Source organism: Scyliorhinus torazame, chromosome 2 (assembly GCF_047496885.1).
Source record: "Scyliorhinus torazame isolate Kashiwa2021f chromosome 2, sScyTor2.1, whole genome shotgun sequence".
Classification (NCBI taxonomy): Eukaryota; Metazoa; Chordata; class Chondrichthyes; order Carcharhiniformes; family Scyliorhinidae; genus Scyliorhinus; species Scyliorhinus torazame.
Genome location: NC_092708.1, coordinates 213845018 through 213860320, shown reverse-complemented (window position 1 = coordinate 213860320; position 15303 = coordinate 213845018). Strand labels below are relative to the sequence as shown.

Genomic DNA, 15303 nt, shown 5'->3' with positions numbered 1-15303 from the left:
TATCGAGCCTGCACCGGCCCTTGAAAAGGGCACCCTAATTAAGCCCCCGCCTCCACCCTATCCCCATAACCCAGTAACCCCACCTAACCTTTTTTTGGACACTCAGGGCAATTTAACATGGGCAATCCACCTAACCTGCACATCTATGGGCTGTGGGAGGAAACCGGAGCACCCGGAGGAAACCCACGCACACACGGGGAGAACATGCAGACTCCGTACAGACAGTGACCCAAGCCGGGAATCGAACCTGGGACCCTGGAGCTGTGAAGCAACTGTGCGAACCACTGTGCTACCGTGATTGTTTCAGGTCTACAGAAAAAGACAGAAGTCAATAGGTTAACACACTCTTTAATTAGTTGGTCCAAGAGCCAACAATATAATAGCAATTTAAGGAATCAATGAATCTTCAGCAAAATTTGACAAAGTTTTAAGATCACTTATTTTAATATAAGAAGTAACAAAAGCCGCAAAAGGGAAAAATTTAACAAACATGTTCAACAGCCAGGAGATGTTGATTCCTTCTTAATGAACAGTAAAGAATGGCTGCAAGGCTGTGATTATGGTTGCCTGAAATCAAAGCTAATCAGGAACATAATTGATATACACTCAGATATGCTTCAAACGATGGAACATTTAATCCTTGAGAAGGCCTTTCAAATTGTCAGGCAATCTGAAATCCATTCACAACACAGATTAATCTTTAGGGGAGAACGCAAGCCATGGTGCAAGGCAGCCTCCACTCTCCAACTAGTGAAACTGTAGAGAAACAGGGACACTCCAGGCTCAGGGAAGCAATATCCTAACCGGTCAGTAGAGTATGGTGACCATGCCAATGATGTGGAGGCAAGTTTAATGTTTAGCAATCTTAGCACACTGTTTTAAATTCAACTGCAAAGGGCACTTTATAAAGCTATTCAAAGGAAAAATATCTAGATGTACAGAGGATCCCAAAAGGATTCACAAGATTGAGACATCACACCATGAGGAAACACAACTGTGCATCTTGGGAGAGGTCAAACTGGATTTTTGTTCTGGAATGCAGATATCTCAGTTAATGGTCATTTTACAAACTTAAAATTGGATATGGGAGCTTGTGTTATTGTCCTATTGGACCACCCACTGTTCGTCAATGGATAACAACCTGACCAAATTCTCAAAATTCAGTGTTTTCAAAACTTGAGAAAAACAACGGCTTTTGGCAACTTCCACTTCACCAAAAATTCAGGTTGTTGACCACATTCATCACCCTCTTTGGTAGATACAGCTTCAATCACATGCCATTTGGAATTAACTTGGCAATAGAAATATTTAAATGCAAGTTGTCAGCCATTTTGGGGATGTCATCTGCCATCCTGTGACATTTTGGTCCACAGCATGACCAAAAAGATCACAACAAAAAGCTTACAGTGGTCCAAGAACACTTGCAGGAAGCAGGGCTTACACTGAATGAGAAATATGAGTCTATTTGGTTCCTACAACACATCATCAGCAATGAAGGCATCATGGAAAATATACAAAAACAAAAGCTATCAGCAAGTTCCCAACCCCATCCTCAATTATGGACCTCCAGAGATTCTTGAATATGGTTTACGAGTTGGCAACATTTTTACCAATCTGGCACTGGCCACAGAACCTCTAAGACTCCTTCTCAAAGACCAGACACCAGAATAGGCATTCACTGACATCAAAGCCATGCTGCTCTCAACTGACATCCCTCGTCCACTGTGACCCATCCTTGCTCACCACAACAGCAGGAGATGCTTCACCCACTGATCTTGGAGCAGTCCTATTTCAGGAACAACTGGGGGAAGTTGCTAGCCAGTGTATTATGTATCCAGAGGTCTGTCAAACACAGTGACAAGGTATGCTATCACCAAAAAAACTCTTTAGGTCACGTGGCGTGTGAAAAGTTTTTGGACCACATCAGTGGTCTCGAAGTTACAATTGTAACAGATCATGAGTCGCTGATCTCACTGCTATATGAGAAGGAGGTGGCAAAGATGCCACCCAGAATCCAAAGATTCTGTCTACGCCTCTGAGATGGTATATGTTCAGGCGGAAAAAACAGACAACGACTGACACACTTTTCAGGGTTACATTGGACCTCCTTGTGGTGGAGGAGCTCATATCGTACTCCTGATTGGCAACCACAGGAAAGCTCCAGCAGATATGCCAGAAACAAATGCGAAACGAGGAGTGTGTCCACAGCAACCTTTACTCTCAGCAAGATTGGCCATAGCAGGGATCAAGCGGTAGTGCCATGAAGGCTTGGTTTGAACAGCAGAAGGATGTTACTATCATCGATGACTGATGGTGTACAACAAGCGGATGGTCATTCCATCTTCCCTTAGGCTGGAGTTTCTCAAAAAAAAAACATTAGGGCCACCTGGGAATTCCCAAATGCACGGCATGGGCCCAAATCTGTGGGTGATGGCCACGTGTTTCAAGGGCAGTTGAGGACATGATAGCTAACTGTCAGGTGTGTGTGCTACATACATCCCTTGATCCCCACACAGTTCCTAACCAAGATGTGCAAGTGACTTGGCATTGATTTATTTGTCTTCAACAGCAAATCATTTCTTATCATGGTGGACTACTTCATTGAGGTGAAGCAATTGTACATGACAACAACAAAGGCAGTGATGAAAGCATTGAAAGTGATGTTCATGAGTAATGGCATTCTGGACCAGAGAGTGTTGGTTAATGGTCCACAATTTGCAAATGAATGCTTTATTCAGTTTGCCATCACCTCTGCTTCCAGCACTGACCTGCTCCCCGCGAGATCCCCAGGTGAGGTAGAAAGAGGGGTCCGCAGCATGAAAGCTCTCCTAAGAAAGAACGATGACTTCCCAATAGCACTGTTTAAAAAAAATAAATTTAAAGTACCCCATTCTTTTTTTCCAATTAAGGGGCAATTTAGCGTGGCCAATCCACCTACCCTGCACATCTTTGGGTTGTGGGGGTGAGACCCACGCAGACAAGGGGAGAATGTGCAAACTCCACACAGACAGTGACCCGGGGCCTCGGCGCTTTGAGGCAGCAGTGCTAACCACTGTGCCACCCTGTTGCCCTTAGTACTGTTAACCTACAGGTCTATTCCATCACATCTGAACTCCCGCTCGGCAGAAAACTCTGCAGGCAACTCCCAACCCTGCCCAAGATGTTAATACCAGGTTTAGCAGCCTAAATCATTCTGGACAGAGAGCAGTCCGACAAGCAGAAGTAGATATCTGTCTTCAACAAATAGTCCAACACCAGACATGTGCCACAATTACGCAAGGATGACAGAATCTGAACTAAAATTTTTAATTTTATCATAAGGAGAGTTGGTACCAAACGTGGCCATATGAGTCAGTACTCCGGATGGCAGTTAGGAGAAACAGGAGGAGCCTCTCTCCATCCCTCGGAGAGCCCTCCCACTATAATACACTGGAGGGATATTGAAGAAGACAACCAAACATCAGAACGACCACATCCACAATAACCTCCTATTCATCAAGGTTTGCCTACTGCAACAGAGCCTACCACTCCTCCAACAATTGTAAAAACAAGATCTGGAAGAATTAAAGGGCTTCCAGGTCATTTGCAAATTCAGAGGCTTGAGTGGCGGAGAAGGGGTCGTTGAAATGATGTAAATATGTTGGGTAAACTGGATTACCTTGTAAATATGTTGGATAAAGGCTTTTCCGGGGGGAAGTTTTTGAATAAGAATCTGGCAGAAAAGGTTAACGTGGGACAGAGTACAGTATGGCCCACACTGTAATGTAAAGGAACACATGACCTGAGTCAAGCAGGTCAGTCTTGTACTAGACGGTGCTGCCGCGAAGCAAGCATGGAGTCAGCTCCTAGCTTAGATGCTAAACTGTGTATATGTTTCTAATCATGAGTAGATAATAAAAACTTATTGTTAAATTACCAAAGCCTCAGAACCTTTTCATGAGACCTACTGAATTCCACACATCTTACAACAAATATGCAAATAAAAATGTAAATGTTGCCACTGTCCCAGAAGACCATATGCTGCTCTCCCCTTTGAGAAATGATTGGTGGTGATTAAACCTGAGTGTTACCACACCTCAGGTGAGGGGCAAGGTTGAGTAAAACGGGTCATGAATAACCTCAGCCAATACAGGAATTGAACACACTTTGTTCCATATAACAAACCAGCCATCCAGCCAAATGACCTAACTGACCCGCACAACAAGTATGATTTTTCATAGATTTTACAGTGCAGAAGGAGGCCATTCGGCCCATCAAGTCTGCCCCAGCTCTTGGAAAGAGCACCCTACCCAAGGTCAACACCTCCACCCTATCCCCATAACCCAGTAATCCCACCCAACACTAAGGGCAATTTTGGACACTATGGGCAATTTATCATGGCCAATCCACCTAACCTGCACATCTTTGGACTGTGGGAGGAAACCGGAGCACCCGGAGGAAACCCACACACACACGGGGAGGATGTGCAGACTCCGCACAGACAGTGACCCAAGCTGGAATCGAACCTGGGACCCTGGAGCTGTGAAGCAATTGTGCTATCCACAATGCTATCGTGCTGCCCTTCAGAGCAGATTAGCTGGTCATTGCGTCATTGGTATTTGTGGGACCCTGCTGTGGGAAATGCAGCAGTTGCACAACGACTTCACCTTCGAAGTACTTGATTAGTTGTGAAGTACTTTGAGGCATCCTGAAGTTGCGAAAGATACGCAAAAATGCCTGTCTCTTTTTTTAGAAGTGTCAATTAGAGCATGACCTTCGTGTTGAGTAAAATGGGTTATGAATTGATTTAGGTAATGCATTTTATAATAGACCATCGTTCCTTTTTGCTCTTTTACAGATTGAAGGCGCTTTTACCCAGGGACTTGGACTTTTCACCATGGAGGAGCTTAAATATTCTCCCAAAGGGGTGCTTTACACTCGGGGACCAACCCAGTACAAGATCCCTGCCGTTTGTGATATTCCAGAACAGCTGAATGTGTCTTTGTTATCAGGATCAAAAAATCCAAATGCAATCTATCATTCCAAAGTAAGTTCCAGATAGCTAAGCTTGGATGACTGGACTGGTAGTCTGTCAGATCAAGTTACATGTACGTACCTGTCTTTAATTAAGTATTTAGAACTCAGTGAGTAAAGCCAATGTGGAACTGAGCTATGCGGAGGAGCAGTTCCCAGGTAGTCCTGGCCTGTGCTACTTACAGGCTTGTCACTTCTGGGAAAATGGCAGGAGAGATACAATTGGACTCAGCAGTGAGAAAGATTATCCATGGTGAGTGTCATGATCATTTTCCAGAGAATCCTGCTGGAAAGAGAAAGTGAGTGAGAGAAATGAGAAAGAGAGGGAATCAGAGAACACGAGTAAGAGAGCGCGAAAGAGAAAGAGAAATGGAGAGAGTTCAATAAAGGGAGGAGGGGGAGAGTGAGTGTCTGTTTGTGTGTGCATGTGGGAGTGCATGTGTGTATGTGTCCGGTCAGTAAATAAACAGGAACAGTCCCCTGCTCAAACAGGGTGCTGACACCAGGCTCATGTATAACAGATGGCCGTTTGGGTTAGTATTGAAGTAATATTCTATTACATCAGAAAAGACAAGTAGTCATCCTGGTTTATAGCTCCAACTTTATTTCTGTCCCAACTCTAGGGGATCAGTGAGTCGGCTGTGCTTGCTGGCTGTTCTGTGCTTTATGCCATTAAGGATGCGATTGCAGCAGCCAGAAGAGAGTCCGGTTTAACAGGGAATTTCACTTTGAACAGTCCTTGCACCCCTGAACAGATTCGTATGGCATGCATTGATCAGTTCACTGAAATGGTAAAGTGGGCACAACTTGTTTGATTGCAAATTTGTTAAGAATTGCAACACGTTTGGTTCTTGCTATATTTTCCAGCATGGTCACTCTTTCTTGTTACAGGTCCCAGTAAATGTGCCTGAATCTACTCCATGGGCCATCATCGTGTGATAGACACTGAAGATCTCAACCCAGCGATACTGGTGCTGTGTAAAGCAGCGTATTAAATCTGCTCACACTTGGTGATTGCAAATCTGCTCACACTTAAGTGATTGATATCAACTGAACACACATGAAACAAAATAAACAAGGCTTTTTATAACAACTTTTAGGAGAATATTACCAAATTAAATAGAATTACTATCTAATATCCCATTATGGACAACTATGTCTCAGCCTATGTCTTACTCTAGCATCTTACTCCACCTGCTGTGTTACTTTAAATAAGTGAGTACATTGTAACCAGTGCTCATCTAATGAAAGATCAAATACCAATTTGCATTCTCATTGACTGTAATATTTCCTGCATCTATATTTTGTTCCTTATTATTAATGGCTGAAGGGGTTAAAAGGAGACACGGAAAATGAACAAAGGAGGCCAGACAAACCACAAGTAGTCATGAATTACTAAAATAGAAAAGGGTCAAAGTATCATGCACACATGCCCTGGTAGTGATTGGATATTCTAATTACATTTGCATGCCTGGAATGTAATGAAGTATATATGTAAACAGACACAATTGGATGGAGATAAGAAAATAAGAATGGAAATGCAAATGAAACTATTATCTATATTACACTATAAGAATGTATTGTAGTTGAATTGGACTTGTACGTCATCTTATTTGGGTATATCTCCCCTGCACATGCTTGAATAAACCTGGGAACAAAGAAGCAGGGGTCTCGTCTGGTCTTTGCAGAATCAGAGGGTAATGGATCGTCCCCCCCTTTCAGTGGTGTAGGCGGCAGAATCCACCCGGCCATGTGAAGACAAGACAATGATCTGGTGAGTATTGTTTCACTTGGAAAGAATACTCGCCAGCAGTTGCATCAGTCTAGAACTGAGTTCTTATAAGGTGGGTCCGAATTCTAGACCTGAGACTCAATAAGGTGGGTGTGTCACGGGGTATGAGTGTGTCCTGGGGAAGGGTGGTGGAGTGTGTCCCTGTGTGAACGAATGAGTTGGGATAAGTGTGTCCTGGGGAATGATTGGATCCCAGTTAGGGGGCTAGAGCACATTTAAATGGTGAGGCCAAGAAAACGGAACTCGAGTTTGTTACCGAGTGGGGAGGCGAAGGGACTATGTTGCTTCACCTCAACTGAAAACATGGGAAACTGATTAATAAAATGAAAATACAAGGTTGGCAACCAAGCGACTCACCACAATGCTCCATAGAGTGGTGGAAAGTACAATCAAGTGACGAAACTGAGAAGACTATGGTACTGATGGATCTCTGTGTCTCTTCAGAACCCTGGATATGCGTTATCCCTTCTTAGTTCCCAAATAAGGCTGTGCTTTTTGGCAAAGTTTCGCTAAACTTTATTTGTCAGCTTTCGTGTCTACTGGTAAACTTTGGTTACAATACAAACTTAGGTCAGATTGATTGACTTTAGTGAATATAGTGGTTGAGTTTAAAATACAATTACCCATCTTGGTAATTCTTCAAATCATGATACACAGAACAAAATTACTGATTGATTTAAACAAAAGAAAAATGGCGATTTAGCAAAAGCAAGCAAAGAGAATAAGTTTCAGAAATAGAGAGATTGATTCGAGAATGGATTTTTCCATCCCGACAAGTGATTTTTAAGAAAGTTATTATCTTAAAGTCTCAGCACGGTAGCATGGTGGTTAGGACAATTGCTTCACAGCTCCAGGGTCCCAGGTTCGATTCCCGGCTTGGGTCACTGTCTGTGTGGAGTCTGCACATTCTCCCCGTCTCTGCGTGGGTTTCCTCCGGGTGCTCCGGTTTCCTCCCACAGTCCAAAGATGTGCAGGTTAGGTGGATTGGCCATGCTAAATTGCCCTTAGTGTCAAAAATTGCCCGTAGTGTTGGGTGGGGTTACTGGGTTATGGGGATAGGGTGGAGGTGTGGGCTTGGGTAGGGTGCTCTTTCAAAGAGCCGGTGCAGACCCGATGGGCCGAATGGCCTCCTTCTGCACTGTAAATTCTATGATTCTATGATTCATCTTCTTTTCATCTCTGATTGGCTTTAATTAATTAATAATTCACTCAATTCGGCCAAACTGTCTGTCTGTCAATTTTGAGAGAGATATGTATTTAAATAAGTCGATGTGAATTTCTCATATTGATTGCCAATTTTCCGATTTTCGACACCTGCATCGCCTTCAGGGCATTATGACCTTAGACTGTGTATTACTATGGAAATGGAACTGTCCAGGCTTGGGAAAGTAGCTGCATTCAATGGAGTCTTTTGGGCCAGTTGATGTCACTGGCCTTGGATTCTCTAGCTGTTTGCAAATGTTAAAGTCTAGTTTTATTGAAAGAAAACTAAAGTGTATGATCTGGATTAACCCTTGATGTCTCCAGCTATAGTTGCACTGAATGAGTTCTCATTTAAACCTCTTATGTCTAACTAGAATAGTCAATTTCTATCAGTCCCCTCTTTGATTCTTCTAAAGATTAATAAGATGATTCAAAATAACGAGTAGAAATTAAGGAAGAAATGCGACAGGATAGAAGTAAGCGCAGGGTGGAACTCATTCACATTATCTTTAATGGTTCACTTGTTTGAGAACAGCCTTCAACAATGGAGCGGGCAGAGCTTTGCAAGTGTTACAAACATTCTAGAAGTATTTTATTTTTAAAAAAGTGATTATATAGTACAATAACAATTCAGTAATAATTGAAGTTGATTATATGATTCAGTATTAATTGGTTAATAATGCAATAATAATGCAGTAAATAACAGTTCAATAGTATGAGCCTTGTTCAATTTCATGCGCTGGTGGTGCGATTGGACTACTATGAACCACTTTGATTGGTGGGGCATTATGGGTAACCATACATTGGCCAATGCATCTGATCAGCAAGATCACTATGTAAATGACAAGTCCAAATATGCAAAATATTGATGGAAATTCCTGTGCCATCAACCATCCGGAAAGGCACCCTCAAAGAGTGTTGTCAGAGGGTTGGTAAAGTTTCCTAACTTGTTCTTGAATATGTGTTGCCAAGTTTTTGATTTCTTCTGAATTATCTGGGCTGTAGGTGCAACACTCTGCACCAATCAGAGCACAGGTGCCACCTTTTTCGGCTGGCAAATAGTCAAGTGCCATCCGATTCTGTAAAGCCACAGTTTGAATGGCTAGCATCTCAGTTGAAATGCTACTTCGGGCTTGGGCAGTGCCATTGGCTATTTCCTTTAAGGCTGTGGCCAATTTAATGTATTCTCTGGTCAATACGATGACGCTGTAGGCAGGGATGAGAGCAGAAAAACATTTCTCAGCCCCTGTGATCTTACGTTTAGAACTTTTGATGATATTGGTAGGTGGATATCTGTCAAACTGTGGGATGAGATGTCCATATTTTGGGTTTGCATTCACAACATTGGCTGGGGAACGTGAAGAATGGATGGCGGAGGGTTAATGAATCTGAAATAGCACGTTCCTCTCCACCCCATTGGGAGCCAAGAGTATGCAGAATTACCGCAGATGTAATAGGTGCCATTGTAGGTAGAATATTGGGCAACCATTTGTGGGTACCACCGTTTTGTGAAAGTTGTCCCATCGGTGTAATTAGGTAGCCCTTTAAAGTCGATGGGATTCCCTTCATGTCCCTGGACCACTACCTTTGTTGTGTCATGAGTGCACATTTTACTGTCACTCACATCCAAATAATAATACTCCCGCATTCCATCCTCTATGACTATAGTTAATTAAACATATGGTCCCAGTATGGTTATGACCAGTTGGGAGGTGTGAAAGTGTACAAACTCAGCAATAGCATGATGGGAAAAATAGCCAACTTATGTAACCAAGTGTAAGACAGCTGTGTCAGCTAGTGCCAAGATCAGACCCTGACAAACTAGACAAAGCTAAGAATCCACATAATTGTATCATACAAGGCCAGAAGAGGGAAGATAGTGCCTGACCTTGTTAAAACCTGATAACAAAGCCACGATCTAGGAATGTCCTAATAACACAACTTCCTCATGACCTAGGTCCATCTGCGTCAAGGCATCATGAGGGCAGAGGTGAAAAACAAAATAGGACCACGTCTTATTTCTTCTAAAAACAAACTACTGCAAATAAGCCGAGTCAGGGTCTTTCCATGACAACATGTTTGATCAGAAGTTATGACTGTATTGACATTTTTGAACAAGGTCTGTTTTTGTAAAAATTTTGTAAAATTTTGTAAAATGATACAGCTTGTGTATAAATATCGGATCGGTGCTGTGACCCCTCGTCCCTGACGGATAACGCTGACAGGTGACGGTGTTCGAATCTAAATTTGACTGTGAGTAATGTTCTTAGGGTCTGGGACCCGGTTGTCGTTCAAAGCCTAAGGTCAGGGACCACCTGCTCTTGTTTTTTTTCAGGACAGGGATACATAGGCTTGGCTAGGTCAGGGACCAGATTTGGATTTTTGACTTTTAAATTTACAAGGCAGTTTTTCCCCATTTTTTTTCTCTTCTCTCTCTCTTTTAATTTTTTTTCCACTCCTTAAAAATCATGGGCCAGAGCCTGGACAAAACGGAGGACAATTCTCCCTTGTTTTTTATGTGCACCATGTTCCCTGATAAGACGGAGAAACCAAAGACTGGGAAACGTTGAAATTCGAATGTGAACTATGGGACAGGAAAGATCCTAAGAATCAAGGGGGAGATAATACTGCATCGGGTGTTAAGCAGGTCGGAATAGTCCAACAGATTAAAAATCAGGAGGATCCTCCCACTACCTCTGGCATGCCGTTGTTTCCCTATTTGATTGATACAGAGGAGGAGGAGGAGGAATTAAATCCCACGATGCCCCCATGGCCACCTCGTCCCAGCTCCACGGTGCGGCAGCCCCGTTCTCACCCTCCCCCTTGTAACAATCTTGCTGCCGATAATCTCCCTGCTCCTATTACTCCCATTGCGACACGCACTCGCTCAAAAGCACTAACCACCTTCCTCGATCAGCCCGTTACCTCTGTTAATCAGGCTTTCCAAGAATTAACTATCAGTACAGCACCGGTAGAGGAGCCTTTTCCACCACCGCCTCCCCCTGCAAATTTTCCAATCCGACGTCTCGTTAACCCTCGAGCGACTGATGACGACGACCAATTTATTGAGACATGGCAGGCTTTTAAACCTCAGGAGCTCTGTTTGATCATGGCTCACTGTCCGTCACATAAAACGGACCCAGAGGGCTTTACTGAATACCTGAGGAGAACTGCGACTGTGTACGGTGCTACCCTTAGGGATCAGTATTCCCTTATTTTTTCATCCCTTTCCCCAGATTTAGGTGAGAAATGGAAATGAGAATTAGGGGATCATGGAACCACATGGGATGTATTTAAAACCAACAATCCATCAGATGAGGCTCAACTCGCTTTAATGTTCCCAGCACTTAAGCGTGCTCTCCGTAAACCTGTAGATATCTCCAAAATTCTTGATTGTACACCCACTCCTAAGGAGGAGGGTCCTGAATTTTTTGACCGCTTTCGTGGAATTTACACTCTTTATTCCGGTGATGAGACTTTTAATGCGGGCTTGAAATCTCCCCAGTTCAATGCGCTGCTTATGCAGGTCGTGCCTGACCGCATAGCAACCAGTATTAAAACTAATAATATGGATTGGTCTGATAGCTCCAAATCCCACATGCGACGTGCTATCTCTTATTACTGGAGCAATGGCCGTGACAGAGAAGCTTTCGGAAGGGACCCTCCTACACCCAAAATAAAGTCGGAGTTTGTCCAGCGAAGCAGTTCCCCTTCCTCATTGATACAGGGGCAACTGCTTCTACGTTGAATTTGACGTTAGTTAAACAGTATTGTTTTCCTCTCTCAGACGAATATGTGGAACTTTCTGGTTTTATGGGTGAGAAGGCTACATACCAACTCACGAAACCCCTTCTGGTTCAATTTAATGACCGTCAATGTTGTATTCCCTTCACTGTCACGCGTACCCTCGGTGTTAATCTTGCTGGCCGTGATCTGTTATGTCCCTTACAAGTTGAGATTGTTTGCCTTGACGACGGCGTCACGATCTCTACGGCTCCACAAGTCCAGCCTCGAAATTTACCCCTTTTTTTCACTCCCCAATGGTGGTCCGTTGATTTTGATCCCTCCAATTTTTCACCTCCCTTGCATGTTCCTCATCCACACGTGACCCTTTGCTATGACCACACGGGGTGCTCGCCCGATTTGGAGACCATCTACCGGGACTCCCTCGGGTCCACGGTGGCGGTTACTTTCATCGCTCATGCTGAGGGAAAAGAGGGCTCTGCATTTCTTGTTGAAGTGCCCCTCGTATTCTGGAAACAGTCTGGACTAGTGGCACCTCACGTTACCCTCACTGTCAATGCAGGCTACAGTGCCAGGTCACTGGGCTTTCTGATTGCTACCCTCCAAGGAAAATGTGATGCTTTTTATACTGGACGACAGACCTTCCCTGAAGGCACGTTACAGTATTTTTCACAGCCCTTTTGTGTGGATGGTACATTGAACCACCATCGGACCAACCGTTCCCCATCCCCAGAGATTCCTGCAGACTTATGGGCTGCATCCAAACACGAAGTTGGTCTTACTAATGTGCCTCCAGTTCTCATTAAGGTTAAGTCCGGTGTGCCCCTGCCCTCCATTTCTCAGTACCCTATTCGCCCTGACGCTGAGGAAGGAATCTCCAGCATGATACAGTCCTTCCTTCAACAGGGAATTTTGGTTCCGTGCCAATCGCCCTGTAACACTCCTATTCTTCCGGTTCCTAAGGTTGGGCGGCCGTCTGAATGGCGTTTGGTCCAGGACCTCCGCCGTATCAATCAAATTGTTGAACCCTTGCATCCCCTGGTCCCTAACCCGGCTACAATCCTCAGTAATATCCCGCCTGAGGCAGCTGTCTTTACCCTTGTGGACTTACAACACGCCTTTTTTGCGATACCCCTTGCCGCTGAATCCCAGTATTTGTTTGCCTTCACATTCAAAGGGCACCAGTACACTTGGACTAGGCTACCGCAAGGTTTCATTCATTCACCGACACTCTTCTCACAGGCACTGCACTCCCAATTAGCTACTTTGACACCCCCGGGGGGATCTACTATTATACAGTATGTCGATGACTTACTCCTTGCTAGCCCTGACTTTGCTTCTAACGAACGCGACTCCATTTATCTGCTCACCCGTCTCCATTCCTGGGGATATGTAATACCGCCTAATAAAGTACACAAAGGGCAGAGGGAGGTTAAATTTCTGGGCGTTCTGATAAGCGCTACTGAACGTTCCCTTACGCAGGATCGTATTACTCCCATTTTGCAAACCGCACTTCCTACCTCGCCGAAGCAGATGAGAGCCTTTTTAGGTTTAGTGAACTTTTGCAGACAATGGATTCCGAATGTTACTGCTCATACCAAGGAGCTTACTCCTTATTCCTCCCAGAATTCACCCCTTAAGTTTGAACTACCCGATTTAGCACAGCAATCTTTTGTTACTCTCAAGAACGCGCTGGCTTCCGCCCCGGCTCTAGGACGACCTCTTTATGACAAGCCCTTCCAGTTGTATGTTAATGTCCTTGACCTATGTGCCACGGGTGTCTTGACACAGGAACATGGTGACCAACGCCGTCCGGTTGCCTATTATTCTACTAAATTGGATCCAGTAGCTTGTGGTTTGCCCCCCTGCACTCAAATTCTCACTGCTGTACATGTGTTAGCTCAGGCAGCCTCTAATCTAACCCTTCATCAGCCCGTGCATGTGTATACCTCACACTCTGTTGTGGCTCTCCTTACATCGAGGCAGACCCGGCATCTGACACAGGCCCGCTTGAGCCGATATGAGGTCTCACTATTACAGAACCCATATCTGTCTTTCTATTACTGTTCCACTTTAAATCCCGCAGCATTCCTCGAACATCCCCCTGATGTACTTGTTGATCCACCACATGATTGTTTGCTTAGGAATCACTTCCTTACCGCATCTCGTCCCGATTTAACTGACCACCCTCTTGATAATCCTGATCTCACTTTTTATGTTGATGGCAGTTCTTCTATTTCCCAAATGGGTGTCCCGCAATCGGGGTATGCCATTGTTACAGACACTGACATTCTGGAAGCAGCTGCTTTCCAGATTCCAGTCTCGGCGCAGAAAGCTGAGCTATTCGCCCTTACTAGAGCTTGTGTTCTGGCCAAAGACCAAAGTGCGAATGTGTACACAGACTCTAGGTACGCTTTTGGTGTCACCCACGATTTTGGCCGCCTCTGGCAGCAACGTGGATTCCTTACCTCTGCAGGCTCTCCCATTCTAAATGCTCTTTGGGTTAAAAATCTCCTCGTTGCTATTCAACTTCCTCGTCAATTGGCTATCATTAAATGTGCTGCGCACACTTCCGGGGACACTCCTGTGCAATTAGGAAACGCCCGTGCTGATTCAGCCGCTAAGGCAGCGTCTGCATCAGCCCCTATGATTGTTCCCGCAGGGGGTACACAGGTTTTAAATCAGCTACCTATTCTAGCAAAAAAGGGCATGCCAGAGTTAGCTGAAATTCAAAGGTTACAGAGGGACGCCTCTGATTCTGAGCGCACACTATGGAAGTCAATGGGGTGTTCGCACTCGTTGACACAAAACCTGTGGCTTACCCCAGTAGGTCAAGTTTGTGTTCCAGATTCGTTATTGCCGATACTTATTGATTATTTGCATTCTTGTACACATCTTGGCAAGGAGGGAATGGTACAGCTACTTTTGAAAACTTGGTGGCACCCAGATCTGAATACAGCAGCACAAATGCGGCTGGATCGATGTCTTATTTGCATGAAAAATAATAAGGGTAAAGGCATTAAATGCCCTCTAGGAACCACTCCCTTGCCAGATGGCCCTTTTGCCTGCATACGGCTTAATTTTATTGAATTACCTACAGTACAATGCTATAAATATTGTTTAGTGATCATTGATGTATTTAGTAAATGGATTGAAGCCTTCCCCACCACCAACTGTACTGCATATACGGTGGTAAAATTACTATTGACAGAAATTATTCCCCGAATAGGGATTCCCAGAATGATGAGCTCAGATAATGGAACACATTTTGTGGCTCGAATCAATTCTGAATTATGCGAAGCACTCAAAATTAAACAACAGCTGCACTGCGCGTATCATCCACAGGCAGCAGGAATTGTAGAGAGAGCAAATGGGACCTTAAAAGAAAAATTATCTAAATTGAACGAAGAAACTGGATTAAATTGGCTAAAGGTATTGCCTTTGGCACTGTTTCATATGAGGGTTACTCCACATTCGCGGTCCGGACTGTCAGCTGCAGAGATAGTCTACGGTCGGCCAATGAGGACTCCCTGGGATGCCCATGAAGAACC

General features: G+C 44.2%; 1 protein-coding gene across 4 annotated transcripts in view; it reads left to right on the top strand.

The window, feature by feature from the left end:
* The window catches only part of LOC140395531 (aldehyde oxidase 1-like), a 331856-nt gene extending 325181 nt beyond the window's left edge, over positions 1-6675 (top strand). For all 4 annotated transcript variants that reach the window (XM_072483451.1, XM_072483442.1, XM_072483460.1 and 1 more), the window contains 3 exons: positions 4838-5026; positions 5637-5804; positions 5905-6675. In XM_072483451.1, coding sequence (XP_072339552.1) covers positions 4838-5026; positions 5637-5804; positions 5905-5952 — 405 coding nt within the window. In that variant the 3' untranslated portion in view covers positions 5953-6675. The remainder of the gene's footprint in view (positions 1-4837; positions 5027-5636; positions 5805-5904) is intronic.
* Positions 6676-15303: the final 8628 nt, after the last annotated feature.